General features: G+C 39.1%; 1 protein-coding gene across 11 annotated transcripts in view; it reads left to right on the forward strand.

Annotated features, from left to right (window-relative positions):
* The window catches only part of LOC306650984 (uncharacterized protein), a 43,593-nt gene that overhangs the window by 5,066 nt on the left and 18,094 nt on the right, over positions 1-20,433 (forward strand). For 2 of the 11 annotated variants that reach the window (XM_079123531.1, XM_079123530.1), the window contains exons 1-3: positions 3,497-3,850; positions 4,734-4,792; positions 18,948-19,023. The exons of 2 other annotated variants lie outside the window; for them this stretch is intronic. Coding sequence is in view for 4 of the 9 variants with exons in the window: in XM_079123529.1 (XP_078979655.1) it covers positions 4,778-4,792 (15 nt within the window). In the remaining 5 variants the exon portion in view is untranslated. Of the gene's footprint in view, positions 1-3,345; positions 3,441-3,495; positions 3,851-4,733; positions 4,793-18,947; positions 19,024-20,433 lie in introns of those variants that run through there. 7 more of the 11 variants (XM_079123527.1, XM_079123528.1, XM_079123533.1 and 4 more) reach the window with 7 other exon arrangements.

Consider the following 20,433-nt stretch of genomic DNA (forward strand, 5'->3'; position numbering starts at 1 on the left):
TCTCATTGCCTCATTCATTTAAATTCACTTCCACTGTAACCGCTATTACCCTATTCTCACTTCTGCTCTTGATTCATGTTTAGTTGCTCCCACTCCACCCCAGTAACCCCATTCAGTCATACTTTGTATTGAATTCACTTTTTGCTCATATTGGGTCCCATGTTACCCTGATTACTTACCCTGGGTGGGCCATGTGACTTTTATCTTCTCCCTCTCTCTTTTTTTTTTTTTTGTCTCACATTACTCACATTTACTTACCTTCTGCTCTTTACTTCCATTCCTTCTCATTCTGCCCACTATTCATGTATACTCTTCAGCTCATTCACATCTGTTGATTCACGCTGGGATCCAGGTATCCACATTTCCCGAGTCACTACCCTGCATTACTCCTATCTAATTTCAGCCTTCCCCATTCACCTGTAGTCACTTTCCTTCTCCCTCATAGTATCTCCACTCAAACTCGACTCCAATCCCTCTTATTTTTCCACTTGTTCACCCCACTCTTCCCTCTGAGTCCCACATTACCCCAGTTCACTCCTACTTTCCCTCTAAATTCACCTCTCCACTCATATTGTGTCTCACTCTAATCCTTAGCATTTCTGCCAACTCTATTCACATTTACCACGTTTCATTGCCCGTTCACTCAGTCTGCTCCCACAGTTACCTTTCTTTACTTAAATTGTGCCTCACTGTATCATCACATATTCAGTTTCATCCATAATATCAAAGTAATTCACAATCTAGTGCATGGTCATTCCTTTACTCTGCCCACATCTCCTCTACCCATGCACTCTTCTCTGCTGCTCATTCACCTTCATTCCATTACCCTTTGCCTCTCCTTGCCCCCATTCACTCCCAACTTGTTCTTCATTTACTCCCAAGTTGGCTTTCATTCGCTATTGTTCATTGCAGCACACCAGTCCCATGTATCCTGTTTTCTGACTTGTATTGGCTGAACAAAGTCTGATATATTGTTCAGGATTAGGTTTGACTGCAGGAACCAACACCATTAAAAATGCCCATGACTTCAAGAGGAGGTACGGGGATTACTTTCTTGGAGGCAAGGTAGTTCAATGCTAATTTGTTGACTCTAAGGTCACCAGAGACTTGGGTCCTTCTGTGCTGTTTCTCTCCCAACTTCACCTGCTTCCTTTTGGTCCAAAATGACTATTAACAATTGGCAACACTTTCATAGTTTTGATAAGATGTATCTTAAGAGCAATTGTAATAATGACTCACCAGCCAAATGGGGGGCCTTTTTCCTTGTCTTTGGGTGAGAGCGCCACATTGTGCAGAGCCTGTGGTAGGACCACTTACCTGTCAATCTTCCATACCCCTTCACTTGTCAATCTGCTGCCTAGACTACTGTACGAGGAGGTTGCATCTGTAGGGACTGATGGTAGAGGGTGCCATGAAGATAGAGTGGGAGTTCTGGTTCTGCAGCAGGAAATCTGGCCTCACATAGCTTGTGGATGTGCACTGTGGACCTTGAGAATGTTTCTGAGGAGCAGTATCACTGGCTCAGAAACGTTTCTGGAGCTGGCAATCAGCACACCTCAATTTCCACCAACCCCAAAAGATTTCCCCCCTTTCATTGTGTATGTGTGTATACACACACTCATGCATGCAAGGTGGTGTTTCAGGCTGAAAGGGACGAAACTATGATGGGTCCTAAAGGTTCAGCCCTCCCTATTTTCCACCTCTAAATGTGTTAAAGGAGTGGACAATGTTTATACCAGAGGTGCTGATCTTTCAGAGAACAAGAAATCTGAGTTTCCCCCTGCTTCCTCTCTTTGCCCTTGTTTGCTAGGAAGCATCATTACCTGACTGGTTTTACTGGTTCTAGAATGAGGCTCCTCAGATACTTTCTGTAAATTCTGTGGAATATTGAATAAACAAAAGAATAATATTACTAGGTGGAGGTTATAGATCTGATTTTGAGAACTTGTGTGACCTTAACCTCTGGGACAAAGTTGCCTTATCTCACAAGTGGGGGCCATGGGACTGTTGTGATAACTGTCTGAGGCAGTTCATGTCATGCACTTCACACCATGCCCACCATACAAGAAATAATGAGTTAGGTCCTTTGCTGTGCCCATTGCCAGGAGCCTCCTCAGTGATCTCCCTGTTTCCACCCTTGCCGGTTACAGTCTGTTCACAAAGCAGTTTGCAAATCATCTTATTTTTCCTTTTTAAAAAGTTTTACATACACACATGTGATTTTATTTATATAGTAATAATAAACACTGGCATAGCACTTGTTTTATGCTGTGTTGTTTTAAACCCTTTACGATATCAACTCATTTATCACCACAGCCTTAATGAGATAGGCACTGTCATTATCCTTACTTTATAGATGAGGAGACAGCTCAGGGAAGTAAAGAGTCGTGCCCTAGGTCACACAGCTGGTAGGTGGGGGGTTTGAACTCAGGCTGCCCACATCATGATATTTCTTTTTTCCCTGCTATATTCCCAACATCTAGAACACTATCTGGCACACAGGAGGTGCTTAGGTACATCCCTGTAGAGGTCATATTCTAAGAGGGCAATAAACAAACGAGTGAAGTATACGTGTGTAATTTTAACCTTAAAATATAAGGCTAGATTGCTTCATATTGGTCTTTTAAAAATCCGATCCCGCTTACGGTCTCCCCATTATCTAGAGTATGAGATTATAAGCCCTATCCCTAGCCGCCGCCCACTCCTTCCGCACGCCCAACACACTAACGGTGCCTCCGCCCATCCAGAGAAAGCAACCTGTCAGTCACTAACACACCCCATTCACCGCTGGTGTGTGTATGTTTGCGTCCCACAGCACTATTTATTCTTCATCTCGTTGTCTGCGTATTGCCCTACCTTCTTCAAACGTTAAGATGTAAACTCCAGCCCTAGCCACTGGATGGAGCCAATGGCTTTTCCCTACCCTCTCAGTCTTTGTGTACACAGAGCATTCTGCTCTGAATCCTGCGATTACACCTGCAACCCCGTTGCTGACCTTTGAATACAAGACACAAAATTCCCGCACGCTAGAATCTTTTCCTTAATTGGGCAGTTTTCCTCCCTGCCCTTCCATAAGTGCATCTGAAATCTTAGGAATGCTGGCCTCCGCAGAAAAAAGTAAACACTTTCTCTGCAACGCCAACCTGGAGACGCAGTAGACGTGAACATCTCGCTTTGAAACAGTGACGTCACCTGTGCAGTCGCCTTCCCTCTGCGCTTGCGCTGCGACCCCAACACCTTCGAGGCCCCATGTTGACTATTGGCAGATGTGGTCTCAAAGGCAATACTGAGCGTGCGCAGAACCGGTCGCTGCAGCTTTTATAGGCTGCGGTGCTAGAGAGCCGGTTCAGAAGCGGAAGTGCTTGTCGGGGCCAGTTCTTGTAACGGTCTCCTCAACAGCAAGCAGAAAATCTGTTGACGAGAAAGAGAGAGAGAGTGAGGTTGAGCGGACGTTTGCCGGGGGTCTTGGGCTGAGTGATGGGGAGTTCTGGGGGACGAGTAAAGGGGGGTTTTTGAGGATCAGTAATACGGGGGTTTAGGGGTTGAGAGATGTGGGACCGAGAGGTCAGTGAATGAGGGTCTGGGGGCTCATTGGTGGACAAAGTTATGGGGCCAGTTAGGATTGAGTGGGGTCTATTAAACTTTGACATTTACACATTTTCCAGTACAGGGACCTATACTCAGGGTTCTTGTGTATCCCTCAGGCCCCTCTTTAGGCACGCCCTGCCTCTCCTTCTGTCCCTCTCCCCTCGTCCAATCCCTGAGTAGGGGCCTGGTGTGAAAGCGCCAGGAGAAGTGACCTGCACCTGAAGGCCTCTTTCCGGGTCCTGGGCGAGACGATCCCAGTGAGGTGAGAAGGAAGAAAGAAGAGCCACCTGAGAAGACTTACCTGACAGCAAGCCTTCTCCACAGTTTGGGGGCTGGGAGGGGTGGGCGGGGCTTGGTGCTGCGGGATCTGAGGGGGATGGGGGTAAAACGTCATTTGGATAATAGGTAGTCCTCAAGTTTAGTGGGGTTTTTTTTGACGTTTAATAAATAACATTTTGAATTACAGATAAATTGAGAAATAGAGGAAAGGTAAAATAAGAACTGATTTCCCATTCCCCCCGTCACATTTAAATGCCCATTCTTAAACATGTATGTTTATGCCTTTTTAAACATTTATAGTTTTAAAATATAATTTTAAAACTATAAAATATAAAACTATGCAGTTTTATAATCTACTTTTTTATTTAGAAATTTATTGTAATTCAGTTTAAGATTTCTTCTATAACATTTTAAAAAATTTTGAGATATATGTACCACAACATGCACAGATAAGTGCATACTTCCATATAACCTTTTCAACAACTGTGTAGCGTTTCACTACTAATATTTACTTATTATTCTCTTATTATGGGTCACATGGGATTAAGTTTGGTATTAAAATCAATGCCAAGATGAAGTTACTTTTGGAGAAATTATACATCATGATACATTATCTCATTAAGCAAAATACCTAGAAATACGATTTCTGGGTCAGGGCATAATTTAATATATATATAAAATAAAAACCCTTTGTGCTCAGTTTTCACACAAAAAAGTAAAAAATATACAGGTCATTATTAAAACAATATACTCTTCCACAGAGCAGCTTCATTGCTAGCTTATGTGAGGGGATTTCTAGGAGATAATTCTACTACTGCAAGCCTGATGGAGTCCTCATATGCTCTACCCTTCTTTACTTATTCCAGCTCAATTTTCACACATATCTGCCTTTTCCCAAGAACAGCAGGAAATGGCCAAACCCCAGGTAAGTATGTTGTCTGTCTATTCCTTTCTCTTTTTTACCATAGATGTGATGAGATTGTAGGAACCTTTACCATGAAATAGAAACTTATTTGTGAATGAGGACTAGAATCAGGGAAAATGAGAGACAGAAGATCAAGGCCAATGAGAATGTACACACTTGGACTTTAGGGTAACCAATACAGATATGTTCCCTGACTTATGATGGGGTTACATCCTGATAAACTCAAGCTGAAAATTCACTTAATACATCTAACCTACTGAGCATCATAGATGGGCAACATGGTACGCTGTGGGGTATTGGTTGCTTACCCTTTTGATCACATGCCTGACTGGGAGCTACGGCTCGCTGCTGCTGCCCAGCATCAGAAGAGAGTATTGTATCACATATTGTTAGCCCAGGAAATGATCAAAATCAAAAATTCCAAGTTTGGTTTCTCTTGAGTATGTATTGCTTTTGCATCACTGTAAAGTTGAAAAATCATAAGTCAGACCATGTTTAGTCAGGGGCCATCTGTATTAATGTTTAGCTGCTGGTTTTACTTTGAGCCTTCTGGCAGCCAATGGGAAACATAACCAGTACCTTGACTCATCTTATTTATCAGGAGAGAGCATACCAAGGTCTCAGGGGAAGCCAGGGTTTCTTGGAATTGCTTTTCAGGGCATTTCTTTGCTGGGTTGTCATGGGGAATTATTTTTAACCACAACCTGGTGATAAATAAACTCCTTGATTTCCTGCAGATATTTCCAATTTATGGACAGATTATAAATTAGGAATGAAATCTCTTAAGGAACCTGACTGTCTTTCAAATGAATTTTCTGAACAAATTTTCTCAGTTGAACTTTGAATTCTCTTTTGGCCAAGATGCAAAGTCCTACACATAGCCATAGTCTACTACCTTTTTCCTTTCGTTTTTTATTTTTTATCTTTTAAATTAACTTAAAATTGATTTTGCTCTTGTATAAGTTGATAAGTGTTAATACATGTGGATTGGTATAATTAATCTATAGGTTATAGTTTCATCACTCCAAAAAACTGCCTCATGCTACTTATTTATAGTCATATCCTCTCCTGCCTATAACCTCAGGCAATCACAGATCTACTCTGTGTCACTATAGTGTTGTCTTTTCAAGAGTGTCATTTAAATGGGGCCGTATGCTATGTAACCTTTCTTTCCTTTTTGTTTTTTTGAGGTGGATCTCACTATATTGTCCAGGCTGGTCTTGAACTCCTGAGCTCTGATGATTCTCCTCCCTCATCTTCTGGATTAGCTGGGATTAAAGGTGTATACCACCATGCCCAGCTTAATGCAACCTTTTTTTTTAATTAAACTTTTCCTTTTGAGGTGATTAATTTACATCTAATTCAAAGAATAACATAGATAGGTCCTGTGCATCTTTTCCCATTTCCCCCAATGATAACATATTTCAAAACAAGTATAATATCACAATCAGGATATTAATATTAATATGATTAGGCATAGAACAGTTCCATTACTTCAAGGCTCCCTCAAAGCCATATTCACAGCCCTTCTGTCCTCACATCCATTCCTAATCTCCTGGGAAGTACTAGTATGTTTTCTTTTCAGACGTTTTATTATTTCAAGAATATGATTTAAATGGAATCATAAGCCTGGCACAGTGGCTCATGCCTGTAATTCCAGCAACTTGGCAGACTGAGGCAGGAGGATTGCAAGTTTAAGGCCAAAATCAATTTAGCAAGACTCTCGGCCACTTTCTGAGACACTGTCTCAAAAAGGAAAAGGACTGGGGCTGTAGCTCAGTGATAAAACTTCCTGGGGTTCAATCTCCAATAACATAAAAAAGAAAAAGAATTAAATGGAATCATATAGTACAAGATATTTTGGGATTTTATTTTTTTTTTTTTGACTCAACACAGTTCTCTGGAGATTTACCCAAATTGTGGTGTGTATCATTAGTTCTTTTTTTCTTATTGCTGAGCCCATGGTATAGATGTTCTATAGTTTACTTATCCATTCACCTGTTGAAATACATGTGGGTTATTGCCAGTTTGGGGTAGTTATGAGTAGAGCTACTTAAACATCCAGGTTTTTTGCAAACATGTTTTCATTTAAATATGAATTTTTGGTCATACAGTAAGCTTTTTAAGAATCTTCTAAAGGGGTTTCCAGAGCCATTGACCCATTTTTCATTTCCATGAGCAATGTGTATGAATTTCAGTTGGCACATTTTTGCCAGCACTTGGTATTTTCAGTATTTAAAAAAAAATCTTAGTCATTCTAGTGGGCATGTAGTAGTAGCTTATCGTGGTTTTATTTGCATTTCTCTAATACCTAAAGATATTGAACATTTTTATATATGCTTATTTACTTTTTTGTATGTCCTCTTTGATCATGTGTCTATTTAAAAGGGTTTTTACTTTTTAAAATTGGATTGTTTTCTTACTGCTGAGTTTTTTTAAGTTGTCAATGAACCTTTATTTTATTTATATGCGGTGCTAAGAATTGAATCCAGTGCATCACACATGCTAGGCAAGTGCTCCACCACTTGAGCCACAACCCCAGCCCTTACTATTGAGTTTTGAGAGTTCTTTATATATTCCTTCTACAGGCCCTTTGCCAGACACATGGTTTTTAAGACTTTTCTCCAAGTGTATGACCTGTCCTTTCAATTTTCTTAACACTGTTATTTGCAGGGCAATAATTTTTTTTAATTTTGGAAGTATCCAATTTATAAATTGTTTACTTTATGGATTATGCTTTTGGTATCATATCTAAGAAAACTTTTGCCTAACTTGATGTCTTGAAGATTTTCTCCTATTCTTTAAGTTTTATAGTTTTTGGTTTTATATTTTGTTCTCTGATCCATTTTGCATTAATTATATACTTTATATATTCATCTCTATATATACAAACATACACACATATGTATATATGATTGATTCATTCATCTGTTGACAGGTACCTAGGCTAATTCAATATCTTGGCTGTTTTATTGATTTAAAACTTTTCTCAATGCATGCATTTAATGCTGTGTGATTTCCTCTAAGCAGTGCTTTAACTGTGTCTCACAAAGTTTTATAAATTTTCATTTTTGTTCAGTTCAAATTGTTTTCTAATTTTCATTAATACTTCCTTTTTCATACATGTGTTATTTGGAAGAATGATGCTTAATTTCCAAGTGTCTAGTGATTTTCCGGTTATCTTTCTGTTACTATATATGTAGTCCTTTGGTCTTAGTTTTTAGTAGTTTGGTGATGTGGCTGGTTGTGCATTTCTTGTGGGTTTATTCTGTTTGGGGCTTGCTGAGTCTCTTGAACCTACAGATGCATGTCTTTTGCTAAATATGGGAAGTGGTTGGGAATTGTTTTTTCAAATATTTTTCTGAACTGTCCTTTTTCTTCTTCTGGAACTCTAATAACCTGAATTTTGTGTCATTTCACAGATCTCAGAAGCACTGTTCATTTTTTTCAGGATATTTTGCTTTCCAGATTGGTTAATTTGTATTATTGCCTTGAGGCTTACCCACTCTTTTCTCTATTATCTCTATTGGGCCGTTTAGCCCTTTCTATTAGGGGGTTATTTGGTTATTTTCTTTTTCAGTTTTAAAATTTCCATTTTGTTCTTCTTTAGATCTTCTGTGTCTTTCATGACACTTTCTATTTTTCTTGTGGTTCCCAGAAGGTTTGCTCTTACTTCTTGGGTGTTTTGTGTGTATGTGTGTGTTACTGAGGATTGAACCCAGAGCCACATGCATGGTAGGAAACTGCTTGATCATTGAGTTGTATTCCCAGCCTGGGTGTTTTCTATAACAGATGCTTTAAAGACTCTCAAATGAGTCCAACACTTGTGTCAGCTTGATGTTGGTTTCTGTTGTCTTTTCTTATATCTGTGAGATTTTCTTGTTTTTTTTTTTTTTTTTTTTTTTTGTGTGTGTACTGTGTAATTTTGGATCATGTCCTAGACATTTTAATGTGATATTATGAGACACTGGGTTTGTTTAAATCATTTAGAGAATGTTGATTGATGTTTTGGTTTGCCAGTTCAGGCTACAAGTTCTAATCAGCCTTGCATAGTTTGTGGTTTCCATGTTTGTTTAGTTTTTAAACCTCTGAAATTTCATTTGAGCTTCCTTTCTGGGATGACAGACAATCTGGGATGTAGGCAGTGGTCTGTCCCTTAATTCAGTTTTCAAAAGTGTTTGCTTTTCTGTTTTAGATTAGATCCACATATGCACAGTTAGAGAATGAGCCCAGAAATTGATACATGATTTTATGGGGTCTCTTTCCTGAACTCTTCCTCCCCATGATTTTCTGTGTACTTTCTAGTTCTCTGTCTCCCCTTTTCTGTAGAAAAGGATACTATAGAAAAATGGTACTTTTACCTTGCTAGACTGCACATTTATTTCAGCTGTGCCCGTGAATGGACACGAGTGACAGATACAAAGGGAAAAAAAAAATGAAGTTTCTCTTGGGACCAAGTGCCTCAAATCAGAGTCTGGGTTTTAGGGAAAAAAAATAATGAAGTTTCTCTTGGGATCAGATCAAATCAGAGTCTGGGTTTTAGGTGATGGCCAGAGTCTTCCAGTACTGCCGGTCCTGCTGTAGCTATTGCTGCTGCTGCTGCTACTGCTGGATTTTCTGCTGCCTAGAGTGTGTGAGAGAAAGGGGAGAAAAGCAAAACTGATTTCCCGCTCACTCTCTAAGCTTTAGGAACTCCCTTACCACTCTTCAAGCCAATCTAGAGAGCTGCTTCTTGGGTTTGTTTGTTTGTTTGTTTGTTTGTTTGTTTCTTTCTTTCTTTCTTTCTTTCTTTCTTTCTTTCTTTCTTTCTTTCTCTTTCTCTCTCTCTCTTTCTCTCTCTGTCTCTCTCTCTCTCTCTCTCTCTCTCTCTCTCTCTCTCTCTCTCTCTCTCTCTCTCTCTCTCTCTCTCTTTCCTTTCTTTCCCTTCTTTCCACCAGGGGGTTGAACCCAGAGGCACTTAACTGATGAGCCATATCCCCAACCCTTTTTGTTTTTTTTGAGACAGGGTCTTGCTGAGTTCCTCGGGACCTCACCAAGTTGCTGAGGCTGTCTTTGAACTCATGATCCTCCAGCCTCAGCCTCCCAAGTCACTGGGATTATGGGCACATGCCACCATGCCTGGCTCTTGAGCTCCTTCTGTTTGTATACTGTTTTCTTGGCTCAATGCTGCCTTGATCTTGGTCCAGGGAAAAACCACAGAATCAGGGGCAAACTCACAATGATGATAGCACTTCAAATTCTAGGCTTTTCCCTTAATCTACTTGCTACTTTTTTTTTTTTTTTTTTTTTTTTTTTTTTTTTTTTGTACACGGGACAGAACCTAGGCTCACTTTACCACTGAGCTACAACCCCAGCTCTTTTAATATTTTCTTTTGACACAGGGTCTCACTAAGTTGCTTAGGGCTTCACTAAGTTGCTGAGGCTGGCCACGAACTTGCTATCCTCCTGCCTCAGCCTCCCAAGTCTCTGGGATTACGGATGTACACCAGCACATATGGCTTCTTTCTGCTACTTTGTGTTTTTGTTTTTACTTTTCAGAATCATCAAATTGCCACTTAATGCATTCTGTCCAGGTTTAATGTTTGTATTCAGTAAGACAGACAGTGTGAAATGTACTTACTCCATCTTACTTGGGACCACATACCCCAGTGCTGTGTTGTACTTTGCTGCCCACTGTGCCTAGATACATACCTGTATGTTCCAGATACCTAGTGTTTTAGTCAGCTTTTTCGCTGCTGTGACTAAATGACTCGAACAGCACAACTATAAAGGAGGAAAGGTTTATTTCAGGGTTCATGGTTTCAGAGGTCTTAGTCCATAGAAGACCAATTCCATTCCTTGGGGCTCAAGGTGAGGCTGAACATCATGGTGGGAGAGGGTGGTGGAGGGAAACAGCTCACATCATTGGTGATCAGGAAGCAGAGAGAGGTATTCCACTTGCCAGATACAAATGTATATACCCCAAGGCCACACCCCAATTCCCACCTCCTCCAGCCATACCCTACCAGCCTCCAGTTAACACTCAGTTAATCCCATCAGGGAGATTAATTCACTGATTAGGTTAAGACTCTCAAAACCCAATCATTTCTCCTTTGAACCTTCTTACATTGTCTCACATGTGAGTTTTTGGGTGACACCTCACAACCAAACCATAACACCTAGCATTAACCAGATGGCACTGTACTACACTATTATCTCAGCAACTTCCTACTTCTGCAGTTGTCATATCTCTGAGCTGCCAGGCAGATGTGGAAAGCAGTGGGCAGGTTGACCATGTGCTAGGGAATCTTTTTTAATTCTGTTTTCATTGTGAAATGTCACTGATCCCAAGCATTTTCTCTTCTGCTGCTCTTTGTAAAAGAATTAGAAAATTTTCTCATTGAAAATTGAACAGATGCACCCTACAAAAATTTAAACTAGTCAAGAATATAAAAAGGATGTGAGTATCAAAAGGCATGATAGATTGGATTACCCTGCAGAGAGGACGCCTCATAGTTTGGTTAACTGTGAGGGATATATATATATTTTTTTTCATTGTTTATTTTCTCCCTCTCCACCTCTGCCTCTAATTCCCTTTCTTCTCTGCATGTATTTACATCTAATTAGTCATCTTTTTGCTCTTTCCATTGTTCTTCATACCTAATGCTCGGAGATTCATTCTCTTATCACTTCTTTTATGTTTGAAGTACTTCCTTTAGGTTTTATCTTTCTTTCTTTCTTTCTTTAGACAGGGTTTTGGTTGCTAGAATTATAGACACTATTTTGGGCTAGGGAGATAGCTCAGTCGGTAGAGTGCTTGCCTTGCAAGCACAAGGCCCTGTGTTCGCTCCCCAGCACCGCAAAAAAAAAAAAAAAAAAAAAAAAAGAAAAGAAAAAGAATTATAGGCAATTTTTTAAAAAATAGGTCTGTCAGTGACAAATTCTTTGTTTTCCTTCATCTGAGTATGCCTTGATTTCCCCTACTTTCCTGAAGGATAACTTTGCCAGATATAGAATTACTAGTTAACAATGCTTTTCTTTCAGCATTTGAAAAGTATTAAGCCATTTCTTTCTGCCCTCCTTAGTTTCCTGTGAGAAATCTATCATTCACATTGTTTTTATTAACCCCTACAGGTAATGCTTTGTTTCTCTCTGGCTGTCTTCAAGATTTTTTTCTTTGTACTTAGTTTTCTGAAATTTAATTTGGACAAACCTTGGCAAGGATTTCTTTCAGTTTATCCTAAACCCATAGGTTTGCTCATTTTCTTAAATCTGTAGGTTTATGACTTTTGTCAAATTTGGGAAGTTTTCAGTCATTGTTTCTTTGAATACTCTTAGCCACATTCTAGTCTCCTTCTAGGACATCAATAATATTAATATTAGATCTTTTGTTATAGTTTCATGGGCCTCTGAGATTCTGCTCATTTTTTCAGCCTGTTTATTTTTCATGGTACTGGGGATTAAACCAGGTGGCATTCTACCACTGAGCTACAGACCTGTTCTTTTCATTTTTTAAAACTTGGGACAAGGTCTCACTTAGTTGCCGAGGCTGACCTTAAACTTGAGATCCTCCTGCCTCAGCCTTCTGAGTCACTGGGATTATAGATGTGCACTATACCACCCAATTCAATCTATTTTTAAAAAGATTTAAAAGTAGACTGGGACTGGGGTTGTAGCTCAGTGGTAGAGTGCTTGCCTAGCACATATGAGGCGCTAAGTTTAATCCTTGGCACCACCTAAAAATAAATATATAAAATAAAGGTATTATATCCTTCTACAACTAAAAATATTTTAAAAAATATACTGACTGGGCATGGTGGCACTAGCCTATAATCCCTGTGACTTGGGAGACTGAGGCAGGAGGATTGCAAGTTCAAGGCTAGCCTCAGCAACTTAGCAAGGCCCTAAGCAACTTTGTGAGACCCTGTGTCAAATTTAAAAAAAAAATTTAAAGGCTGGGAATGTGACACAGTGGTTAAGTGTCCCTGGGTTCGATCCCCATTACCAAAAAGAAATAGATTGAGTAAATTCTATTGATATTCATCCTCAGATTCACAGATTCTGTTCTTTGTCAACTCCGTCTCCACTAAATAGTTCTTTTGACTTTTTTTTCAGGTGCTGGGGATTGAACCCAGGGCCTATGAATGATAGGCAAGTGCCCTCCCACTGAGCTACATCCCCAACCCTATTTAGTGAGTTTGTAATTTGCTTATTGTGTTTTTCAGCTCTATACTCTCTGTTTGATTCTCATTTTTGTAACTTCTATTTATTTGTTGAGATTTCCTGTTTTTATTTGTTGCAGGAGAATTTTTAAGTGTCAAAGCATTTTTTATTAGTTGCTTTAAATCTTGTTAAGTTGTTATGGGGTAAATTATGTTCCCTCAAAATTCATATATATGTACCAGCATTTGTGTAGACCCCAGAAGTTATGGCCTTAGTCCCACAAAACTGCCCCCACTTAGATGCCAGCCATAAATGGGGTACGGCTACCTGCCCTTTTGCCCAACTGATTACACATTTGGGGGTTCTCATGTACCATTCTCTTTAGGTTCAGTAATTTACTAGAACAATTCACAAAACTCAGGAAATCACTTATAATTATGATCACTGGTTTGTTATAAAGTATGTAACTCAGGAACCAAATGGAAGAGTTATGTAGAGCAAGTTATGAGGAGGTACAGAGCTTCCTTCCATGCCCTCTCTGGGTGTGCCACTCTCCTAGCACCTCAATGTGTTCACCAACCCAGAAGCTCTGCTAGCTCTGTCATTTAGGAATTTTCATGGAGGTTTTATTATGTAGGTATGAAAGATTAAATTATTGGCCATTGATGATCAACTGAATCTCTAGCTCCTCTCTCCTTCCCAGAGATCTGTGTGTAGTGCTGAAAGTTTCAACCCTCTTGACATATGCTTAGTTTTTCTGTTGACTATCCTGAATCTCTCTAGGGCCACTAATGAGTTATTTCATTAGCATACAAAGGACAGTACATTTCTGAGAGTTTGGGGAGCCCTGTGCAACTGTGGAAAGACCAAATGTTTACTTTTTTTATACCATGGGGTATTGTATTTTTGCTTGTTTTCTAATTTGATTTTGAGGTCTCTCAAAAGAGTGGTTATAAATTCCAGCCCTGCCCTGAGGCAGGGTCTGGGGAATATTTTGGCAGATGTTTGCAGTGTGCCTTTCCTGGGATATTTCTTTATGCTGGTGGATGGTTTAATGCCAGTCCTGGTGTCTGTCCTGTGACCAAGTGACCCTCTTACAGGAAACTTTATACTGACAGATCCCCTGTGGTTCTTATCTGTCCTATGTCCAGTTTATTCCTGCTAAGATAACCACTCTTAGGATAGGTAAGAATGGGAAAGTAGTCATGTTCAAGTGTATCAGTCAGTTGAGACAAAAAGGGCAACTTGACAAAACCCACAAAATTAACAGAAGTAGTTTATTACTTATAGACCCCAGAGAGAATGTGTCTCAGGGCCACCAGGAAGGGATGAGCCATCTAGGGTAAAACATGCTCAACTAGGGTGAGGGGCAAAAGAGAGAGAGGGAAGAAGCTGTGAGCTGAAGCTTTTATTAGGATTAGTATATCACCTAGGTGGGTTTTCTTTAGGAGAGTTCTAAATAGGGCGTTTAGAGTCACACTATAACTGAGAGGTGGTCACTGTGGCATATATTCAGTCTGTGCAGGGTGTGGGGGTTGTATCTAGCTGTCTCACAGGGAGTGGTCACTAGCAGGTAGTTGTATAAGGTATATCTGAATTGGCCACTTTGAAGAACCTGGAAGAAGTTGAAAACTGGAAAAGGTATCAAAGGTAACTGAGTCCTGTTTGTGATTTGAGTAGTTCCAACTTATATTTAAAATGGTGCCTCTTACATCAGTTTTCCCCTTGCTGAATCTGCATGGTACCTGATCTCCTAGAGGGAGAAGGAGTTCTTGGTCAGCAGGGATGAAGAACTTTTCCAGGCTGGGTGATTCTTATATGGGGATCCTGACTCCCAGGTAGTCTCTGACTCAGTGGGGAACAAGAGCACTTTCCATCCTGCTTATTGTCAGCACGGTTCCCAGTCTTGATTATTTTATTTTGCTGGTGTTCCAGACCTGTCTGGTGTTGTTAGAGGGACTCTTGTTGATTTGCGGGAAGCCTCAGACTAACTAGGCTGCTTTCGGTTGCTAGATTAGGAGTTTAGAGAGACATCACTTATGTGGCCTTCTGTTGTTGGGTTGTGAGATACTCTGCTATTATTTTTAAGTCCTGAGGACCCTAACCAGACTTCTTGTCACCTTGCTCCTTTTAGGGTCCTCTTTGGTCACCTCTTGTGTTAATTCCAGTTGTACTTAGTGGGGAAGAATGGAACAGAGGAGTCTATGCCATTATTATTATCTGATATCTTTTTAAAATTATTTTTGTGGTAGTAGGTATCAAACCCAGGGCCTCACACATGCTAGGCCAGCACTGTACCACTGAGATGTATAACCAGCCTTCTTTTTCTTTCTTTTGAAACAAAGAAATTATGTAATATACAGATTGCCAGTTTGTGGTTTTCACTCATTGTGATAATTTACAAGTACTTCTTTTTTGCGGGTTTTTTTTTTTTTTTTTTTTTTTCTCATTTGAGCGGCCTGGGATTCGAACCGCGGTCTTTCCGCATGCTAGGCAAACACTCTCCAAAGGAGGCTATTTCTTCAGCTCTACAAGTACTTCTTGAATGAGTAACTAAAGTGAACTTTCTGCATCAGACTAGAAAACTACCATTTCCTTCTTAATAACTATATGCAGTTATCAAATAGGTTGGACTTCCCTAATCCAAAAATCTGAAATCTGAAAATACTCTAGAACCTAAAACTTTTTTAGTACAGCATTGACACCACAAGTGGAAAATTCTACACCTGACCCCATATGGTTTGCAGTCTAAATGCACATAAACTAAAACTATTATTTAAAATTACCTTAATGCTGGTATATAAGGTATTTATGAGACATAAATGAATTTCATGGTTAAACTAGGATCCTGTCCCCAAGATATCATTATGTATATGCAAATATTCCAGAATCCCCCAAAAAAATCTGAACTCTGAAGCACTCGTCACATGCATTTTGGAAAAGGGCATTTGATCTGTGTTAGTCATTTCAGGTTGCTGTAACAGAACACCACAGGCTGGATGGCTTAAATCACTGAAACTTATTTTCTCACAGTTCTAAAGGCTAGAAGTCCAAGGTCAAGGTGCTAGCAAGGTTGTTCTTTGGTAAAGGTTTTCTCCTTGCCTTGCTAATGACTTCCATGTATGTGTCTTCACATGGCCTTTATTTTGTGTATACCTCGAAAGTGGGAAGGGAAGTTTGCTGGTCTCTGGTGATTCTTACTCTTCTTTATAAGGACACTAGTCCTATTGGATTAGGGTCCTACCCTTATGAACTCACTTAATTTTAATTACCTTTAAAGGCGCTGTCAACACCTTGGGGATTAAGGCTTCAGTATATGAATTGGGGGAAATTTAGACCATAACAATTAATATTCAGCTATGTACTTCAATTTTTCTTTTATTTGGTCCCTTATTGATATAATTTTGGGTTACTTCCAATTTTATCCTATCTAGAAAGTTAGGAAGTGAATGAATATCTGTGTAATGCCTATATTCTTGAGAGGACATTTCTGTAGGACAGATTCCTATAACTGAAATCTCTGAAATAAAGATATTGTTTTAATTTTTAGTGATGTATGATAATTATGCAGAATAGTGGGTTTCGTTGTAGCACATTCATAATGCACATAACGTACTTTGATCCATTTCATTCCACAGCACCTCCCCTTGCCCTCCCCTTCTCACTCCTGGTCCTCTTCCTCTATACTGTTGCTCTCCCTTCTATGTTTATGAGCTCCATTTCATCCTTTTTTCTTTCTATCTTGTGCATATGAGATAAAACATATAACCCTTGACTTCCATTTGCAGGAAAACAGAACTGAAGAGCATCATTTTAAGTAAAATAACCAACTAAAAATGTTTTAATTTTTGAGGAATTGCCAAATTCCCTTCTAAAAATGTTAACAAGGTCATATTCTCATCGAGAGTGCACCAGAATATCAGTGTGTGGATGCAGTCAGCCTTTGGTATCCATGGGTTTCATATCCGTGGATTCAACAAACCAGGTGACTGGTTTCACCATGTTGGAAATTTCCAGTCATTACCTAAGGGAAACCTACAGGGGTGGGGGTTTACAGCTTTGATGTAATAGTTACAATGAATTAGGTTCACTCCAATGACAGTGCCTCTGTGCTCTGTGCATGCTTAGAAGTTGGAAAGTTCCTTAAGCTGGTTACACCCAGTTCTTTTTTATTTTAAGAAGGTAGTAACTGACTGTGAAGGAGGTGGGTTTATGGGCAGTGTTTCTGTTACCTAAGGTGGAGTGAGTTTTCATCACTTAAGATGAAGTGAGCCCTGTTATCCCTCCCCCTTCCCCCTGCTCATGTCTACCTACCTACCTATCTAACAGATTCATGTAGAGAATTTGGAAGCTTTTCATTTTGTGTCTTCATGAAGAATTTTTGTAGTGTTGGGATTGTCTGCTCTTTGATGGTTTGGTAAAATTCCTGTGTGAAACTTTCAGAAGTTAGTTCTTTGATTACTTTGTATGTACTCAGAGCTGCTTAAGCTTACTGTTTTTGCTGGGGTGAGTTCTGTTAAATTGTATTTTCTTAACAAATTATCCATTTCTGTTACTGATTTCTAGTTTCATCACACTGTGATTGGAAAAGAAGGGCAAGTAAAAATTCTACAAAGTTTTCTTACCATCTTCAAATTGCCTTTTTCTTTATTCTATCTTTGCTTGGTTGCTACAAATCTTTGGCTGTTTTCCAGAGTTCTGGCAAAGATGATTCTGATAGTTTCTTTTTGTTTTTATATTTCTTTGGGAGGATGAGAACTTGAAGCTGCTTAGTCTCCCTTTGCTCTCATTGTGGAGTAAATTTTTTGTCACCTGAGTTTTTTGATTTTATAGTGCTGGGGATGGAACCCAGAGCCTTGCACATGCTAGGCAAGTGCTCTGTTACTAAGTTGCACCCCAGTCCCAGTCACCTGAAATGTTTTCTCATTTTCTATTGTTCTTAAAGAAACTTTGAATTGGTACAGACTGTTTCATGTCCTTGTTGCTTGAGCACTTATGTTTTGACAGTGAGGTGGAGTGCAGCATCCATAATGGATGACTTTCTTTTGGCACTCTGGAGAGGGATTGTGTGTGGTCTGATTTTGTTTTAGCCATTTTTTCTCTTACATGATCCTAAATTTCTAGTTTTTTTTTCTCTAATCACCACCCAATATCTAAATGATATTTCCTTATTCCTTTTTATCCTTTTCTCCCTTAGAAGCATGCTTTGTGACTATCTCCTTGGGTCCCACACACCTTCCCTATAGCTGGTATTCTCATATCTCTGGCCAGTTTTTCTGTATTTTCCTACTTCCAGTGAATCTTCTCTAAGCATGATTTCAGCTCACCCCTAGTCTCTCCATTCCCTTCCTTTGTTCTGTTTTGTTCAGATCCTCCTCATACTACAGGAAAGGTTAAACATTTTTTTTACTTATAGGCACTTAAAAATTTGTATTAGTCTGTTTTGTACTATCAGTTATACTGAAGGTACTTATTATGTGTGGTTTTGTATACTCTTTGGGTTGATTTATATAGTCTTTTGAAGGATATATGGAGAGATTTGGATTTATACAGATGTGTTATTCTAAATTACCTGGAGGCTCCTTATTTTTAAAATTAAAACTCAAGGTAAAATTTGCATACAATAAAATGAGCTCTTTTGAAAGTATACAGTTCTATGAATTTTGACAAACCCATAATCAAGTTACCAACACTATCACAAGGAAGACATAGAAGAGTTCTGTCACCTCCCAATGTGTCATCTTTGGAATCAGCCGCTTCCTGCACTCTGCTCCTAATCACTGATGTATTTCCTTTCTGCACTTTCAATTTTCCCCCATATATATAAATGGAATCATACAAAAAAAATGTCCTTTTTGAGTTTGGCTTCTTTGATGTAGCAGAATACATTGTTTCATCCATGTTATTCACTGTTGTTAGTTCCTCCATGTGTGTGTGGTACTGAAGATTGAACCCCGGAGTACTCTACCACTGTGCTAAGTTCCCAGCCCTTTTTATTTTTTATTTTGGGCAGGGTTTGCTAAGTTGCCCAGACTGGCCTCAAATTTGGGATCCTCCTGCCACAGCCTCCTGAGTTGGTGGGATTACAGGTGTGTACCACCAAGCCCAGCATTTCTTTCATTTTTATTGCTGAGTAATATTACATTGTGTGTAATCCAGGTTGTTTATCCACTGATTGAAAAGCATTTAGGTTATTTCCATGTTTTGGTGATTAAAAATATAGCTGCTAGGGACTGGCAGGTATAGCTCAGCGGTAGAGTACTTGCCTAGCATGCACAAGGTCCTGAGTTCAATCTCTCTTTCTTTATATATATATGTATATACATATATATATTCCTTTATAGGATTTTGGGTTTATATAGTTTTAATTTCACCCAGGTATATATACCTGGGAGCGGACTTGCCAGATTTTGGGGTAGGATATAAGTTACTTAACTTCATGGACAACTGGAAAACTATTTGGGGTAGGATATAACTTGCTTAACTTCATGGACAACTGGAAAACCATTTCCAAAGGGGCCGTGCCAGTTTGCATTCCTGCCAGTAGAGGTCTGGTTGCTCCATATCCTTACCAGTGCTTTGTATTGTCTACCCCCACATTCTAATAGGTGTGCAGTGGTGTATAATTTGCAGTGATTTTAATTTGTAGTTCCCTCATGATTAATGATGTTGAGAAACTATTTATTTATTTGCTAACTGTATTTGTTCTTTGGTGAGGTATCTAGCTTTTGCTAGACTTTGCTTCACTTTTTAGGTTTTTCCCCATATTTATTGGTACATGATTATTATTCATAATAGTGGGATTCATTGTGTCATATTTATACATGCACATAATGTAATTTGATAAATTAAATTCCCCAGTAATTCCCTTCACATTTTAGTTTTAATAGATTTTTTTGTATTCTCTACAAGTTATGTGCCAGATGTTTGATCTACAAATACTTTCTTCCATTCTTTGACTTTTCAATCTCTTTAACAATGTCTTTTGAATTTTAGTGTCACAGCTAAGAAATTTTTGGTTAACTGAAAGTTTAAAAGACTTTCTCCTATACTTTATTCTAAGAAATATTATAGGTCTAGAATTTACATTTAGATCTATGATGCACTTTGAGTTATTAATTTTATGTATGTGAGAGTTATTGAGGCTTTTAAAAAATATCCAGGTGTGGGTTGGGGATATAGCTCAGTTGGTAGAATGCTTGCCTTGCAAGCCCAAGACCCTGGGTTCAGTCCCCAGCACCACAAAAAAAATGTCCATTTGTTTCAGAATGATTTGTTGACATAGGAACCCCCATTTTCCCATTGATTCGCCTCTGTTTTTGTTGAAAATATTTTTGTATCATGCTGGAGATTGAACCCAAGGACTCACACATGTTAGACAAAGCACTCTACCACTGAGTTACATCCCCAGGCCTACTCCAAATAATTCCTATGAATACAGATATAAAGCTATTTAAATATAGTATACATAAAATAAACAGATTTATAAGTATATGGTT

This window comes from Sciurus vulgaris (genome assembly GCF_902686455.1).
Source record: "Sciurus vulgaris genome assembly, chromosome: X".
NCBI classification, from domain to species: domain Eukaryota; kingdom Metazoa; phylum Chordata; class Mammalia; order Rodentia; family Sciuridae; genus Sciurus; species Sciurus vulgaris.